General features: G+C 45.6%; 1 protein-coding gene across 2 annotated transcripts in view; it reads right to left on the minus strand.

Annotated features, from left to right (window-relative positions):
* Positions 1-15,437, minus strand: part of LOC123380411 (transport and Golgi organization protein 1 homolog) — a 207,520-nt gene that overhangs the window by 179,214 nt on the left and 12,869 nt on the right. For both annotated transcript variants that reach the window (XM_045038555.1, XM_045038557.1), the window contains one exon: positions 280-355. In XM_045038555.1, the coding sequence (XP_044894490.1) occupies positions 280-355 (76 nt within the window). The remainder of the gene's footprint in view (positions 1-279; positions 356-15,437) is intronic.

The raw sequence follows: 15,437 nt of genomic DNA on the forward strand, positions 1-15,437 counted from the left end.
AAATGTTAAAATCCAGTAGATGATGTTAGAAGAGGTACCCAGATATGGCCCCTAAATCATAAAAAGTAAAGGAGGTACACAAATGAAGTTTGGTAAAACACTGTTCCTCACACTCTGACGCCCTTGGCAACTTCCCATTCTCAACCTGAACAGTAATGTGAAATAAGGCCTTGACCTTGAATCCTGGCAGGTGCACTCCTACCTTCAAAAAAGAATAAAAGGCACAGCTGCGAACAGGACAACTCAATCCCAAAGGCAATTTGGTTTCTGAATACTAACCTGTACCCGAGCCCAGGCTCCAGGAGAACGTGGTCCTCCAATCCTGTCCTGTTCTCCAGGCTTCCGAGGGGGTCATCTGTGCACAGAGAGCAGTGGCAGAAAGAAAGTCAGCAGCCTGTTTTCATTTCATTTTCTCCACGCGGCAAGGACACGTTGCGGACACTGGCTCCTCTCTACATCAGTCGACTTGCAAATGTTTCCTGGCCTGCACGCCGGATTTTAATCTGCTACTTCTTTCGTTCTTTTGGCCAGAATCTCAGATTTGGCACCAGTCACTGATACGAGGCCCCGACCTCCCACTTAACCTTTTTGACCTTGAGCCGTCTGGAATTATGCGTGAAGTCCATATTCAGACCCAGCCTCATGATCAGGCAATAATAATCAGCTTTCCGTTCGACAAAACTGCTCTCACTGTAGTGGCTTATGACAGACACAAAGGGGCAGCACAGTCCCATCACTGACAGTGTCTGCATCAAAATCCAGGCCCTGCTGCCTTCTAAAAAGCCACGTCCCTACACAGAGTGGTGTGGGGGAAAGGCATTCAGAACAAGCGAGGCCACAAATAATCTCCAGAGGCACTAAAGACTTTCGTAAATGTATTTGCTGCTGTTCAAGTCTCTTTTCCGAAAAAAAGTGCAAATCCAGGGCCCCTTGGGCTGGATGGTGACATTAAGGTCGGAGTCAACCGTGGTTGACACTTGCTCAGTGGAGAAGTTTCTGGCTTGTCGACCCCCACGGTAGAACCAGGCGTGGATGTGGGGACGGGGCAGAGGCGGAAGGGAGCACATCTCATTGCCCTAAGCTACGCAGCCTCCTCCCTGTCTTTCCTCCTATTTTGGCCAGAGTTTCATCCTGCTGGATATTTCCCCAGTTCTTATAGGGGTTGCACTTGGGTAATCCTAATGAGAAAACGTTTTGTCACCTTTTCTTCTACCCTGCCATCCCCATCAAGCTATTCCACTCGCTCCTGCTTCTTAAAAGAAGGTTGAAGGGGAAATGTCACCCTACAGCCCAGCCTGCCTACCACAGGTTCCCACCACCATCGCCACGGCCATCATCATCCCCCACCCCCCACCTTCATCTTTTCTGCTTCCTTTGTGACAGTGCCTCTGGACCGCAGCTCAGAGGCCTCCGTCCCCCTTGACAAATCCAACAGGGTTTTGACCCCAGCCCCCAGCTGTGTAAAGAGGACAAGTCCCAAGCATGCAGCTCTGGCTGAGACCTCAATCCAGAACCCTTGTCCCACGGTGCTAGCTGCCTGCCTGAAAGCTCTACCGGCCCACCCTGCAGGGCCTACCAACGGATTGTGATGTCAAAACTGCTCCCTTGTGTCACCCTCTCCACTGGGCCATCTCCCATTAGAGTGAGGCACCCTCCTCCCTCCATCATGGAGCTTGGGGAGCCCCAGACCTGCCAGTTCCACCTCATTATCACCCACTCCTTGTCCACAGTCATCTCCACTGCCATCCTAGTGCTGAGGCTCAATACCTTCCAGGGGTCTCCTGCAGGAGCCCCCACGGTTCTGCCTCACCCCTGCTAGTCCAACCCACTCAAAGCTATCAGATTCCCCCCCCCTCACTGAACCAAAAATGGGGACTCCAACATACGCAGCGGAAATGCATGGCTGGAGTAAAGGCCCACATCACCCTCCAGCATTCCAGACACCATGCCTACTCAGCCCAGCGATTTCCCACCACAGAACAGGAGCATGAGCATAGCCACTCAGGCTGCCTCACTCGCCCTCAAGGTGCCCTTGGAGGCGCACGCTACTATTATCTTAATTTTATAGATAAGGAGATGGCCCTGGAGGAGTTCAATGGCCTATACAAGATCACAAGCTGATGTGTGAGTGTCTGAACCTCACTCTGTCCAGAGCCAGAGCTAAGCCCTTTCCCCCTTTGAGATCTCTCACACAGCTGATGTGGGCTACATGCCTCTCTCTCTATGCATCCTTGAACTCCCTGCCCTATTCCTCTGTCTATATCGTGTCCCCACCTGGATATCATTTTTCCAACTGCCAGGTGTCCACTCCCGTTGGCATGCCCCACCCCCACATACTTGGTCCACCCACTCAGCACAGGCTCCCTGAGTCCATACTGTGGGCCTGGCTCTGGTCAGGGTCAGTGTCACACTGGAACCAGGGTAGACACGGCCCGGCCCTCAAGGACCTCAAAGACTAGCAGGGGGATGGGGATCGCCATGTAATTACACAAATACATAGTTCCAAGCTGAGATCAGGGCATGGGGACACACGAGGTTTATGGCAGTGTGAACAGGAGGCCCAGCTTGCCTGGGGAGGGGGTGGAAGAGCCCTCTGTACGTGACACTCGGGCTGCCACCTGAAGGATGCACACAGGCTGCAGGAGGTGGGAGAAGAGAGATGGCTGTGGGCTCAGTTCAAGGAAGGAGAAGCTGGCTGGTGTGGCTGGGGCGTCAGGAGGGGATCAGGCTGTGGGGCAAGCTGGGGCCTCGGCGGCCACAGTGAGGGTTCTTGATTTTATCCTCAGTGCACTAGAAGGGTTTGGAGCAGGGGAATGATGCAATCTGATTTATGTTCTAAGACATCACTCCAGTTGCTATAAGAAGAATGCCAGGGTGGGGGCCCGGATAGAAGCAGGGAGAGCTGTTGATGTCCCTTGTCCCCTCCTTGCATGCAAAACTCTGGGGGTGGGGAGGGCTCACCTCCGGATCCCCCCAGAGCCCAGCACAGTGCTGGTACAGAGCGGGACACCCACTGTTGCATAAAGAAAATCATGACCCCTGAGTGGCACACGACCCTCACGAGTGGTGTGGGGACCACACACAGTGCAGGTCCGGGGGCACCACAGAGTCCTGACATTCCCAACACTAACACTACCCTCTGGAAGCCAATTTCCCAGATCCACCATCTCAGATCAAAGCGGCGCTACAACAGAGCCTCGACCTCAACAAGCAACCCCGAAGACCCAATGCAGGACAAGAAGTTGAAGAAGTTTACTTCGAGGGTAAATGAAGGTTTGAGGACCCAAGGTTTCCAATGAAAAAACAAGCCCTCAGAAACAGACCCTGGGGAAGGGGGCGGGGGTGGGGGGGGAGGCGTACCTGGGTGGCTCAGTCAGTTAAGCGTCTGACTCTTGATTTCGGTTCAGATCATGATCTCACAGTTCATGAGTTCAAGCCCCATGTCGGGCTCTGCACTGACAATACAGAGCCTGCTTGGGATTCTCTCTCTCTCTGCCTCTCCCCAGCTGTGTGCCCCCCCCTCATAAATAAATAAACTTAGGAAGGAAGGAAGGAAGGAAGGAAGGAAGGAAGGAAGGAAGGAAGGAAGGAAGGAAGGAAGGAAGGAAGGAAGAAACTGACTCTGAAGTTGCTAAGACCCAACACTAACCCCAGGACCCTCAATGAAAGCAGCAGTAACATTTTCATGTGTGCAATGGGTAGAAATGGGTGTTTCGTTCACCTCTGTTTAGTATTCTCAGTTGAAAGGACTCTGGGACTTCTCCCTTGCAGCTTCAAAGAAATGGTAAATGTGCTTTACTGTGTTGCAGGTAAGAGACACGCTCAGAGCAATGACTGCATCTAATTCCACATCCTAGTCCCATGTGACCTGGCTGGTGTCTTCCTTCTCTGAGCCTCTAACCCCAGCTCCAAAGCACAGCCCCCTAAGCCACAGAGTCTCCTCGTCCAAGAATCAGAAGGACAATACTTCTCTGTCCAGAGTCCCCTTCTCTGCCACCTTCTCCCTCTCCAGATTTAGCCACCCAAAACACTCCTCCTCCTCCTCCACGTGCCTCCCTCCGTCTTCCTCTGAATGCCCCCAAGGGCAGTGACACTGCAAACACCAACACTTTCAAAGATGACGGAAAGGTCTCCCAAGGGTAGAACCATCTGCGTCCAAAGCTGTCATTATAGACACAAAATGGCTCCCCAGCCAGAATGAGAGTATGTTAACCTTGCTCAAGTAGAAGGGTGGCAAGCGGGAGGGAGAACAGTCAGAAGTGAGCAGAAGCAAAAGAGTCTGGGGCAGAAATGCTGACAGCATGCACTCAGAGCAGGCCAGGGAAAGGCCTCCCTGACAGGTGAGTCCCGGCACCACGGGCCCGCACACCTCCCAGGGAAACGGGGGTCAGGCCAAGAGGGACTCGATGCCACCTGGCCTTCCAATCGGGCAGCAGATCAACTCTGCCCGATTCTGACTCTCAGATCTTCTGCAGCCCGGAGCATAATCTGTCTTCCTATGCAACTTCTACCCAGGGCGCGTCTGCCCCTGAGGCTGTCACAGGCTCCCGGGACTCCTGGCAGCTTTGTCACCTCAGTAAACTAAAAAGTTGGCAGACAGTTCACACACGCATGTCTGATGAGGATAATGGAGATAAGCTGGAGCTCGGGGTCCCCCGATAGTGACAAGATGAAGCCTCCAGGTCTGGAAAGTGGACAGGCAGAGGTGGGACAGGGGGAAAGCTGCCAGTGGGGAGGCCTTCCCACGAGGATGCCAGAGGCCGGCCAGAGGCTGCATTCCCTGGACACACTGAAACCCACAGAGGGAGAAGGAGCGGTGGGTTTTGCAAAACCCACCCCAGCACGGAGGACAGCACACGGCAGTGCCCCAGGAGCAGCCAGCCCCCAGCCCCCAGCCCAGAGAGGAAGGGGCTGCCGTAAACAAGACAGCGTGCCCAGATCGGGCACCTGACAGCCCAGCAGAAAGGCCCGCCCGGTGGGGAGGGCGACAAGGTGAGTGGGGTGCTGGGTCACCAGCTGGAAGCCACGTGGTCCCAGATGGGCGTCAGGCCCCTCTGCTCTCTGCAAGCCCCCGTGTGCACCGTGTTCAGGGGACAACAGCGAAGTACCCAACCCCCCCCCCCTCCCCCGCTGGCCGCTGGGACCACAGATGGTCACCTGAGGGAAAGGAGATGCCGGGCCCACCAGCTGGCCCCTCTCAGGGGTTTCAGCGGAGGCCCAGCGAAAAGCACCGGCTGGTAAGAAGGCCGCGTGGCTGGGGCCAAAAGGGGAGAGGGCATGAGAGAGCAAAAACGGTCCAAGGAGAGCGGAGACAGGGCAGACCCCATGAGGAAGTGTGGGGCACGGGATGGCGGAGACTCAGGTACTGTCCGTTCTGACCGCCATCTCCCGATCCTCGGACACCCCAGCACGATGTGCCCGTGGACGGCAGGCTTTCTCGGGGCCTTGGCAGGTGCCTGGCGCCTCTCCCCACATTAACCTGAGAGTCTTTGCCACACATCTGAGAGGAAGGTGAGAGAAAACACCCACCCCTTCCTCACGGGCTGTGGGCGACAGGAGACGTGTTCATCCACACCGAGCTGACACTGGAGCTGACCTCAACTCTTCGGCAGTTTCGACTTGAACGTCTTAACGTTTCAGATCTTGAACATTTTTTTTTTAAGTTTTTAATTTTAATTCCGGTACAGTTAACATAGTGTTTCATTAGTTTCAGGCGTACAATATAGTGACTCAGCAGTTCCACACATGACCCAGTGGGATCTTGAACATCTTAAATGACATTTAAGAGTTTCTCAGCAGTGTGAAGACAAACTTACGAATTAATATTGGGTGGATAAAAAGCAAAATATTAATCCTACATTGAGTTTCATTATGACCTCTTAAAGACAAGTATGTGTAGAACGAAGCCTCTAAGGAAATGGTGTCTAACACCATCCGCTCCACAGTTAAGGCCTACTGTACGCCTGGAAGGTACCAAGCAGCCGAGGACATTGGGAGAGCAGGCCGATCTAGCCTGCAAGCCTGTGCTGCTCTCAGAGGCCTGTTTCAGAGATTTTCCTTTCAGCCCTCTCTACCTTTTGGTCAAACATCTGGCTCTGAGCAAGGATGGGAAATAATCCTAACAGAATTTTGCAAAATCCATCATTTAATCGTGCAGGTCATACCCACAGCGAGACCCTCAGCAGACTGGATGAAGCGCAGCAACAGAACCAATCCTGGGCCGGGCTCAGGGGTGAACTTGGCTGTGCCTCTAGAATCAGTACAGAGCTGCCCTTCTGGGGCTCCAATCCAGCAGCTGGTGACCAAGGGGACTCCCAGACACCCAGAGGATAAGGTAACGATATGACAGCTCTTATGAGCCTGCTTAATGTTTAAGCCGACCCCCTTTCTTGGAAGGGACCCAGACACGAACTAGTCTGATTCTGCCCTTTTACTAATGAGGGTTTGAGAACCAGCGATGTGAAGGGACACCAGCCCCGGGTCACGTGGCTGCCGTCATTTCAGAGCCTGGGCCACTCTGTCCTCCCCCTGCTTCAGGACTTTGTACATGCTGTTCCCTTGCCTGTGTTTTTCGTTTCTTTTCTTTTTCTTGAATGTAGAAATAGAAAAACTTCATTTCTACTTTCAATTTCTATTAAAAAATACTTTTTCCTGGGGCGCCTGGGTGGCGCAGTCGGTTGAGCTTCCGACTTCAGCCAGGTCACGATCTCGCGGTCCGGGAGTTCGAGCCCCGCATCAGGCTCTGGGCTGTTGGCTCGGAGCCTGGAGCCTGTTTCCGATTCTGTGTCTCCCTCTCTCTCTGCCCCTCCCCCGTTCATGCTCTGTCTCTCTCTGTCCCAAAAATAAAAAAACGTTGAAAAAAAAAATACTTTTTCCTTAATTTTTTTACTATATTTTTTGCTTTTATGTAAATTTTTTCAAATTCCATTTTACTGCCATCATTTTCTTTTAGTCTACTACAGTGTATACACTTTTTCAAATTTTTAACGATTTCTTTGTTTTATTTTTTTAAATCTTTTTTCTCTTTTTCATTTCTTTTCTTTTTTCTTGAGTACAGAAAAATAAGAAATTCATATTTATTTTTCATTTTTATTAAAAATATATTTTTTAATTTTTTTCTACTATATTCTTTACTTTTGTGTATATTTTTTCAAATTCTATTTTAACCCCATCATATCATTTTAGTCTACTTCAGTGTATTCATTTTTTCAAATTCTCAAATGATTTCCTTTTTTTTCTCCCCCTTTTTTTTCTCTAATCTGTCAAACCACTTTCAACACCCAGACCAAAACACACCTATGATCTAACATCATCTATTCGATTTGTGTGTGTGTGTCTTTAATTTTTAATTTTAATATTTTTTTAATTTTAATGTTTTTAATTTCAATTTTTCTACCTCATTAATTCCTTTTCTCCCTTCAAAATGGCAGAATGAAGCAATTCACCCCAAAAGAAAGAGCACAAAGAAACAACAGCCAGGGATTTAACCAACACAGATACAAGCAAGATGTCTGAAACAGAATTTACAATCATGATAATAAGAATACTAGCTGGACTCGAAAATAGATTAGAATCCCTTTCTGCAGAGATAAAAGAAGTAAAAAATAGCCAGAATGAAATTAAAAATGCTTTAACTGAGCTGCAATCACGGATGGATGCCACGGTGGCAAGGACGGATGAGTCAGAACAGAGAATCAGCGATATAGAGGACAAACTTAGAGAATAATGAAGCAGAAAAAAAGAGGGAGATTAATGCAAAAGAGCACGATTTAAGAATCAGAGAAATCAGTGACTCATTAAAAAGGAACGACATGAGAATCATAGGGGTCCCAGAAGAGGAAGAGAGAGAAATAGGGGTAGAAGGGTTATTGAGCAAATCATGCAGAAAACTTTCTTACCTGGGGAAAGACATGGACACCAAAATCCAGGAAGCACAGAGGACCCCCATTAGATTCAACAAAAACCGACCATCAACAAGGCATATCATAGTCAAATGCACAAAATACTCAGGCAAGGAGAGAATCATGAAAGCAGCAAGGGAAAAAAAGTCCCTAACATACAAGGGAAGACAGATCAGGTTTGCAGCAGACCTATCCACAGAACTTGGCAGGCCAGAAAGGAGTGGCAGGATATATTCAGTGTGCTGAATCAGAAAAATATGCCATCACAAATTCTTTATCCAGCAAGGCTGTCATTCAAAATACAAGGAGAGATAAAAAGTTTCCCAGACAAACAAATATTAAAGGAATTTGTGACCACTAAACCAGCCCTGCAAGAAATTTTAAGGGGGACTCTCTGAGGGTAAAAAAGATGAAAAAATATATATATAAACAAATAAATACCAAAAGCAACAAAGATCAGAAAGGACCAAAGAACACCACCAGAAACTCCAACTCTACAAGCATCATAATGGCAATAAATTCATATCTTTCAGTACTCACTCTAAACATCAATGGACTAAATGCTCCAATCAAAAGACATAAGGTAACAGAATGGATAAGAAAACAAGATCCATCTATATGCTGTTTACAAGAGAACTACTTTAGACCTAAAGATACCTTCAGATTGAAAATAAGGGGATGGAGAACCATCTTTCATGCTAATGGTCAACAAAAGAAAGCTGGAGTAGCCATACTTATATCAGGCTATGTAGACTTTAAAATAAAGACTGTGGGGCGCCTGGGTGGCTCAGTCGGTTGAGCGTCTGACTTCAGCTCAGGTCATGATCTCACGGTCTGTGAGTTCGAGCCCCGCATCGGGCTCTGTGCTGACAGCTCAGAGCCTGGAGCCTGTTTCGGATTCTGTGTCTCCCTCTCTCTGACCCTCCCCTGTTCATGCTCTGTCTCTATCTCAAAAATAAATAAACGTTAAAAAAAATTTTTTTTAAATAAAGATTGTGTCAAGAGATGCAGAAGGGCATTATAGCACAATCAAGGGGTCTATCCACCAAGAAGACCTAACAATTGTAAACATTTATGCACCAAATGTGGCAGCACCCAAATATATAAATCAATTAATCACAAACATAAAGAAACTGATCGATAGTAATACCATAATAGTAGGAGACTTCAATACCCCACTCACAGCAATGGACAGATCATCCAATCAAAAAATCAACAAGGAAACAATGGCTTTGAATGACACCCTGGACCAGATGGACTTAACAGATAGATTCAGAACATTTCATCCTAAAGCAGCAGAATATACATTCTTTTCCAGTGCACATGGAACATTCTCCAGAATAGATCATATACTGGGACACAAATCAGCCCTAAGTAAGTATAAAAAGATCGAGATCATACTGTGCATATTTTCAGACCACAATGCTATGAAACTCAAAATCAACAACAACAAAAAAAAAAAATTTTGGAAAGGTAACAAATACTTGGAGACTGAAGAACATCCTACTAAAGAATGAATGGGCTAATGAAGCACTTAAGGAGGAAATTAAAAAGTATATGGAAGTCAATGAAAATGATAGCACCATAACCCAAAATCTCTGGGACGCAGCAAAGATGGCCATAAGAGGAAAGTATATAGCAATCCAGGCCTTCCTAAAGAAGGAAGAAAGATCTCAGATACACAACCTAACCTTAGGCCTTAAGGAGCTGGAAAAAGAACAGCAAATAAAACCCACAACAAGCAAAAGACAGGAAATAATAAAGATTACAGCAGAAAATAATGCTATCGAAACCAAAAAAACAGTAGAACAGATCAATGAAACCAGAAGCCGGTTCTTTGAAAGAATTAGCAAAATTGACAAACCACTAGCCAGTTTGATCAAGAAGAAAAAGGAAAGACCCAAATAAGTAAAATCAACACAACAGAAATAAAAACAATAATAGGAGAATATTATGAGCAATTATATGCCAATAAAATGGGCAATCTGGAAGAAATGGACAAATTCCTAGAAACAAATACACTACCAAAACTGAAACAGGAAGAAATAGAAAATTTGAACCAACCCATAACCAGTAAGGAAATCGAATTAGTAATCAAAAATCTCCCCCAAAACAAGAGTCCAGGGCCAAATGGCTTTCCAGGGGAATTCTACCAAACATTTAAGGAAGAGTTAACACCTATTCTCTTGAAGGTGTTCCAAAAAATAGAAATGGAAGGAAAACTTCCAAACTCTTTCTATGAAGCCAGCATTACCTTGATTCCAAAACCAGACAGAGACCCCACCAAAAAGGAGAACTATAGACCAATTTCCCTGATGAACATGGACTCAAAAATCTTCAACAAGATATTAGCCAACTGGATCCAACAATACATTGAAAAAATTATTCACCACGACCAAGTGGGATTTATACCTGGGAGGCAGGACTGGTTCAATATCTGCAAAACAATCGTTGTGATTCATCACATCAATAAAAGAAAGGACGAGAACCATATGATCCTCTCAATAGATGCAGAGAAAGCATTTGACAAAACACAGCATCCTTTCTTGATAAAAACCTTCAAGAAAGCAGGGATAGAAGGAGCATACCTCGAGATCATAAAAGCTATATATGAATGACCCAACACTAATATCATCCTCAATGGGGAAAAACTGACAGCTTTCCCCCTAAGGTCAGGAACAAGAAAGGGATGTCCACTCTTGCCACTGTTATTCAACCTAGTATTGGAAGTGTTAGCCTCTGCAATCAGACAACACAAAGAAATAAAAGGCATCCAAATTGGCCAGGAGGAGGTCAAACTTTCATTCTTCACAGATGACATGATACTCTATATGGAAAACCCAACATATTTCACCAAAAAACTGCTAAAATTGATTCATGAATTCAGCAAAGTTGCACTATATAAAATCAACGCACAAAAATTGGTTGGATTCCTATACACCAACAATAAAGTGAAAGAAAGAGAAATCAAGGAATTGATCCCATTTACAGTTGCAAAAAAAACCCATAAAATACCCAGGAATAAATCTAACCAAAGAGGTGAAAAATCTATACACTGAAAACTATAGAAATCTTATGAAAGAAATTGAAGAAGACACCAAAAAAATGGAAAAAGATTCCATGCTCCTGGAGAGGAAGAACAAATATTGTTAAAATGTCAATACTACCCAAAGCAATCTACATAGTCAATGCAATCCCAATCAAAGTAACACCAGCATTCTTCACAGAGCTAGAACAAATAATCCTACGATGTGTATGGAACCAGAAAAGACCCTGAATCGCCAAAGCGATCTTGACAAAAAAAAACCAAAGCTGGAAGCATCACAATCTCAGACTTCAAGCTATACTACAAAGCTGTAATCATCAAGACAGTAAGGTACTGGCACAAGAACAGACACTCAGGTCAATGGAACAGAACAGACAACCCAGAAATGGACCCACAAAGTATGGCCAACTAACCTTTGACAAAGCAGGAAAGAATATCCAATGGAATAAAGACAGTCTCTTCAGCAAGTGGTGCTGGGAAAACTGGACAGCGACATGCAGAAGAATGAACCTGGACCACTTTCTTACACCATACACAAAAATAAACTCAAAGTGGATGAAAGACCTCAATGGAAGACAGGAAGCCATCAAAATCCTCAAGGAGAAAGCAGGCAAAAACCTCTTGGATCTTGGCCACAGCAACTTCTTACTCAACACATCTCTGGAGGCAAGGGAAACAAAAGCAAAAATGAACTACGGGACCTCATCAAAATAAAAAGCTTCTGCACAGCGAAGGAAACAATCAGCAAAACGAAAAGGCAACCGACAGAATGTGAGAACATATTTGCAGATGACATATCAGATAAAGGGTTAGTATCCAAAATCTATAAAGAACTTATTAAACTCAACACCCAAAAAACAAATAATCCAGTGAAGAAATGGACACAAGACATGAATAGACACTTCTCTAAAGAAATCCATATGGCCAACCGACACATGAAAAAATGCTCAACATCACTCATCATCAGGGAAATACAAATCAAAGCCACAATGAGATACCACCTTATACCTGTCAGAATGGCTAACATTAGCAACCCGGGCAACAACAGATGTTGGTGAGGATGCAGAGAAAGAGGATCTCTTTTGCATCATTGGTGGGAATGCAAGCTGGTGCAGCCACTCTGGAAAACAGTATGGAGGTTCCTCAAAAAACTAAAAATAGAACTACCTTACGACCCAGCAATTGCACTACTAGGCATTTATATAAGGGATACAGGTGTGCTGTTTCGAAGGGACACATGCACCCCCATGTTTATAGCAGCACATCAACAATAGCCAAAGTATGGAAAGAGCCCAAATGTCCATCGATGGATGAACGGATAAAGAAGATGTGGTGTATATATATATACAATGGAGTATTACCCGGCAATCAAAAAGAATGAAATCTTGCCATTTGCAACTATGTGGATGGAACTGGAGGGTATTATGCTAAGTGAAATTAGAGAAAGACAAAAATCATATGATTTCACTCATATGAGGGCTTAAAGAGACAAAACAGATGAACATAAGGGAAGGGAAACAAAAATAATGTAAAAACAGGGAGGGGGACAAAACAGAAGAGACTCATAAATAGGGAGAACAAACTGAGGGTTCCTGGAGGGGTTGTGGGAGGGGGGATGGGCTAAATGGGTAAGGGGCATTAAGGAATCTACTCCTGAAATCAGTGTTTCACTATATGCTAACTAATTTGGATGTAAATTTTAAAAAATAAAAAATAAAATCAAAATAAAATAAAAACTTTAAAAATAAATAAATAAAACAATGTTTGTGAAAAGTTTTAAGTCTTAAGAACAGACTAATGAAATCATTCTAAACAAAACAAAACAAAACACAAAACACGGAAAGAGAATATGAAGAATTTTAATTCATAAAGACGAGCTGATATTATTCTCATTTCTAAAAGGAGATACCCTATTTGATGAGTGCTTACTTATAAACCAAATACTCTCTAAACTATCTCGTTTAATTCTCAAAACAACCCTATATTATTATCCCCATTTTTCAGTTGGGGAAACAAAGGCTTAGAGACATTAACTAGCTTGTTCGAGGCCACACAGCTAGTAAGTTTTGGACTTTGGTTTGAACCCAAGACTGCCTTTCAACTCCGTTTTTTCTAGCCATGACTTCTACTGCCTATAAAGGGAATAAAAATGAGATGCAGTAAGCTGTATGTGTTTCAGGGATTTTCTTCTTGTACTTTGCATTTTCTACACGGAGCAACTATGCCATTAATAACCAGGAAAAAAATAACAGTTATTGTTTTTATAAAATGAAACAATAGAAACGGTTCTTTCTTGCCGGAATCCAAAGGAGAAAGGAAATATCCATTTTCATTTATCATGTTTCCCAGAGGGATGTCTATTCAGGGTGAGATGATGCTTCCTTGTGAGGGTCTCCTTTATATGCTGTAGGATTTTAGCACCATCACCCCTGTCCACCCAATGTCCCACAGCAGATATTGCCAGTGCCTTGCCAGCAACCTGTCAGCACCCACCCCTCCAGCCAGTGCCACCAGCTGCAAACACCTGCGACCTTCTGCCTGGTAACTTTCGCTCTGTTTGGAGAACATGTGGCTCAACTCCCCACCTTCCCTGCCTCTCAGATGCAATGACTCTGAAGGCACGTCCTGCTCTCCGAGTCCCCAGCAGGACCCCAGCTCCAGTCACCCCGGTGGTAAGTGGCCTGACACATTGGCTTCCCTACCTTGTTACCTTGAAACACTGAACAGTGTTTTCTGGGATCCCCTCCTAAAAACATGACTTGCCCTCAAATCCTTGTCTCAGCGTCAGCTTCTGGGGACGTCAGGCCAGGGCGGCTCCCCAGGCATGTTGACACTGAAAAAGGTCCTACAACTTCCAAACACCAGGCTCAGAGAGTGCAGTGCTCTTCCAAAATAAGAAACCGTTTAAGTTCCGCACTTGCTCTCTAGTAAAAGACCTCTGGCTCTAAGAAAAGCCCATGGCGATGTCATTTCACAGAGAACTCCCCCCAAAAGTCCTTCAGACACCCCCTTGATGTCTGCTGCTCTCCCATTCTCCAGTAGTTCAACTGAGTCCCTACCTGTGGTTCAAGAAACAGTGATGATTTTCAGTGCAAACTAACCACATGGCTTTGGGCTAAGCACCACTCCAGGAAGGAGATGGTCATAATCACGGTAATGCCAGGAGCTAACGCTTATTGTTTGTCATACACCTGAAACAAGGTAAGACTTTACACAAATTGCTGATTTTGGTTCCCTTAACACGAAGAAATGTGGCTGCTTGGAGGCCAAGAGCACCTAGACACGAATTCAAAGTGGGCCAGTTCATTCAGTCAACAAAGATTTACTGGGAAAAAAATATATATTCACGGAGCACTTACTAAGTTCCAGACAATGTGCTAGGTAGAGGCGTTCAACAGTGGCCAAGTCACATATGTTCCCTTCTCTCAGAAGCCACATTCTAATGGAGTATTGGGTTCAATCAGGATGACTTTGCCCCCCCCCCCCAACCCTGACCCCCAGGGACATCTGACAATTTCTGGAGACATTTTTAGTTGTCATAATTGGGGAGTGGGTGTGTAACTGGCATGTAGTAGATAGAGGTTAAGGATGTTGCTAAACCCTGTACAATGTACAGGGCAGCTCCCACAACAAAGAATTATCTGGCTTAAGATGTCCAAAGGGTCAGGGCCCCTGGGTGGCTCAGTCAGTTAAGCATCCGACTTTGCCTCAGGTCATGATCTGATGCTTCGCGAGTCCCAGCCCTGCATCAGGCTCCCAGCGGACAGCTTAGAGACTGCTTTGGGTCCTCTGTCTCCTCTCTCTCTCTCTCTCTCTGTTTCTCTCTCTCTCTCTCTCTGCCCCTCCCTATCCCCTCTGACTCTCAAAAATAAATAAACATTAAAAAAAAAAAAAAAAAAGATGTCAAGGCTGAGAGACCCTGTAAGAGAGGAAGAAGAGAGAATGGCAAAAACCAAACCGAGAATTTTGAGGTGTGAAACCTGGGCTGGTGTCTTCCTCGTCCGCTTTGGTTCCCAATCTGGGAAATGGTATTTGCTTTATCATGAGTCCCTCGTCAACATCCACGAATGGAGGTGGGGTCATTGTTTAAACAAGCACACCCATCACGGAAGTCTGAAGGAGGTCCGAGATAAGCTTTCCACTGGCAGCACATTCCACAGCTCAGTTTGGTACTAGGTTGGCCACGACGGCTCTCTGCCAACCCCACCCTCCTTTTGTAAGGAGAGATGCGCTGATGTGTCTTTTCAGTCATGTTACACATCTTATCACTTACTTATTCTACCGCACGCATTTCACGAAGGGTTTGAGGCAGCCAAGTAGATATAAACAATCATACACCCAAACCAGGAACAATACAGATTACAATAAGGGGCGTGGAGGGTTTTTCATTAGGGTTGTTGTCTGTTTACAAACTCGTCTTTTGAAGAACTCCCCCTCAAATACACCATGTACGCAAACACACACCTGCTGGAAGGGGGTCCTGTACTGTC

This window comes from Felis catus, chromosome D1 (assembly GCF_018350175.1).
Source record: "Felis catus isolate Fca126 chromosome D1, F.catus_Fca126_mat1.0, whole genome shotgun sequence".
NCBI classification, from domain to species: domain Eukaryota; kingdom Metazoa; phylum Chordata; class Mammalia; order Carnivora; family Felidae; genus Felis; species Felis catus.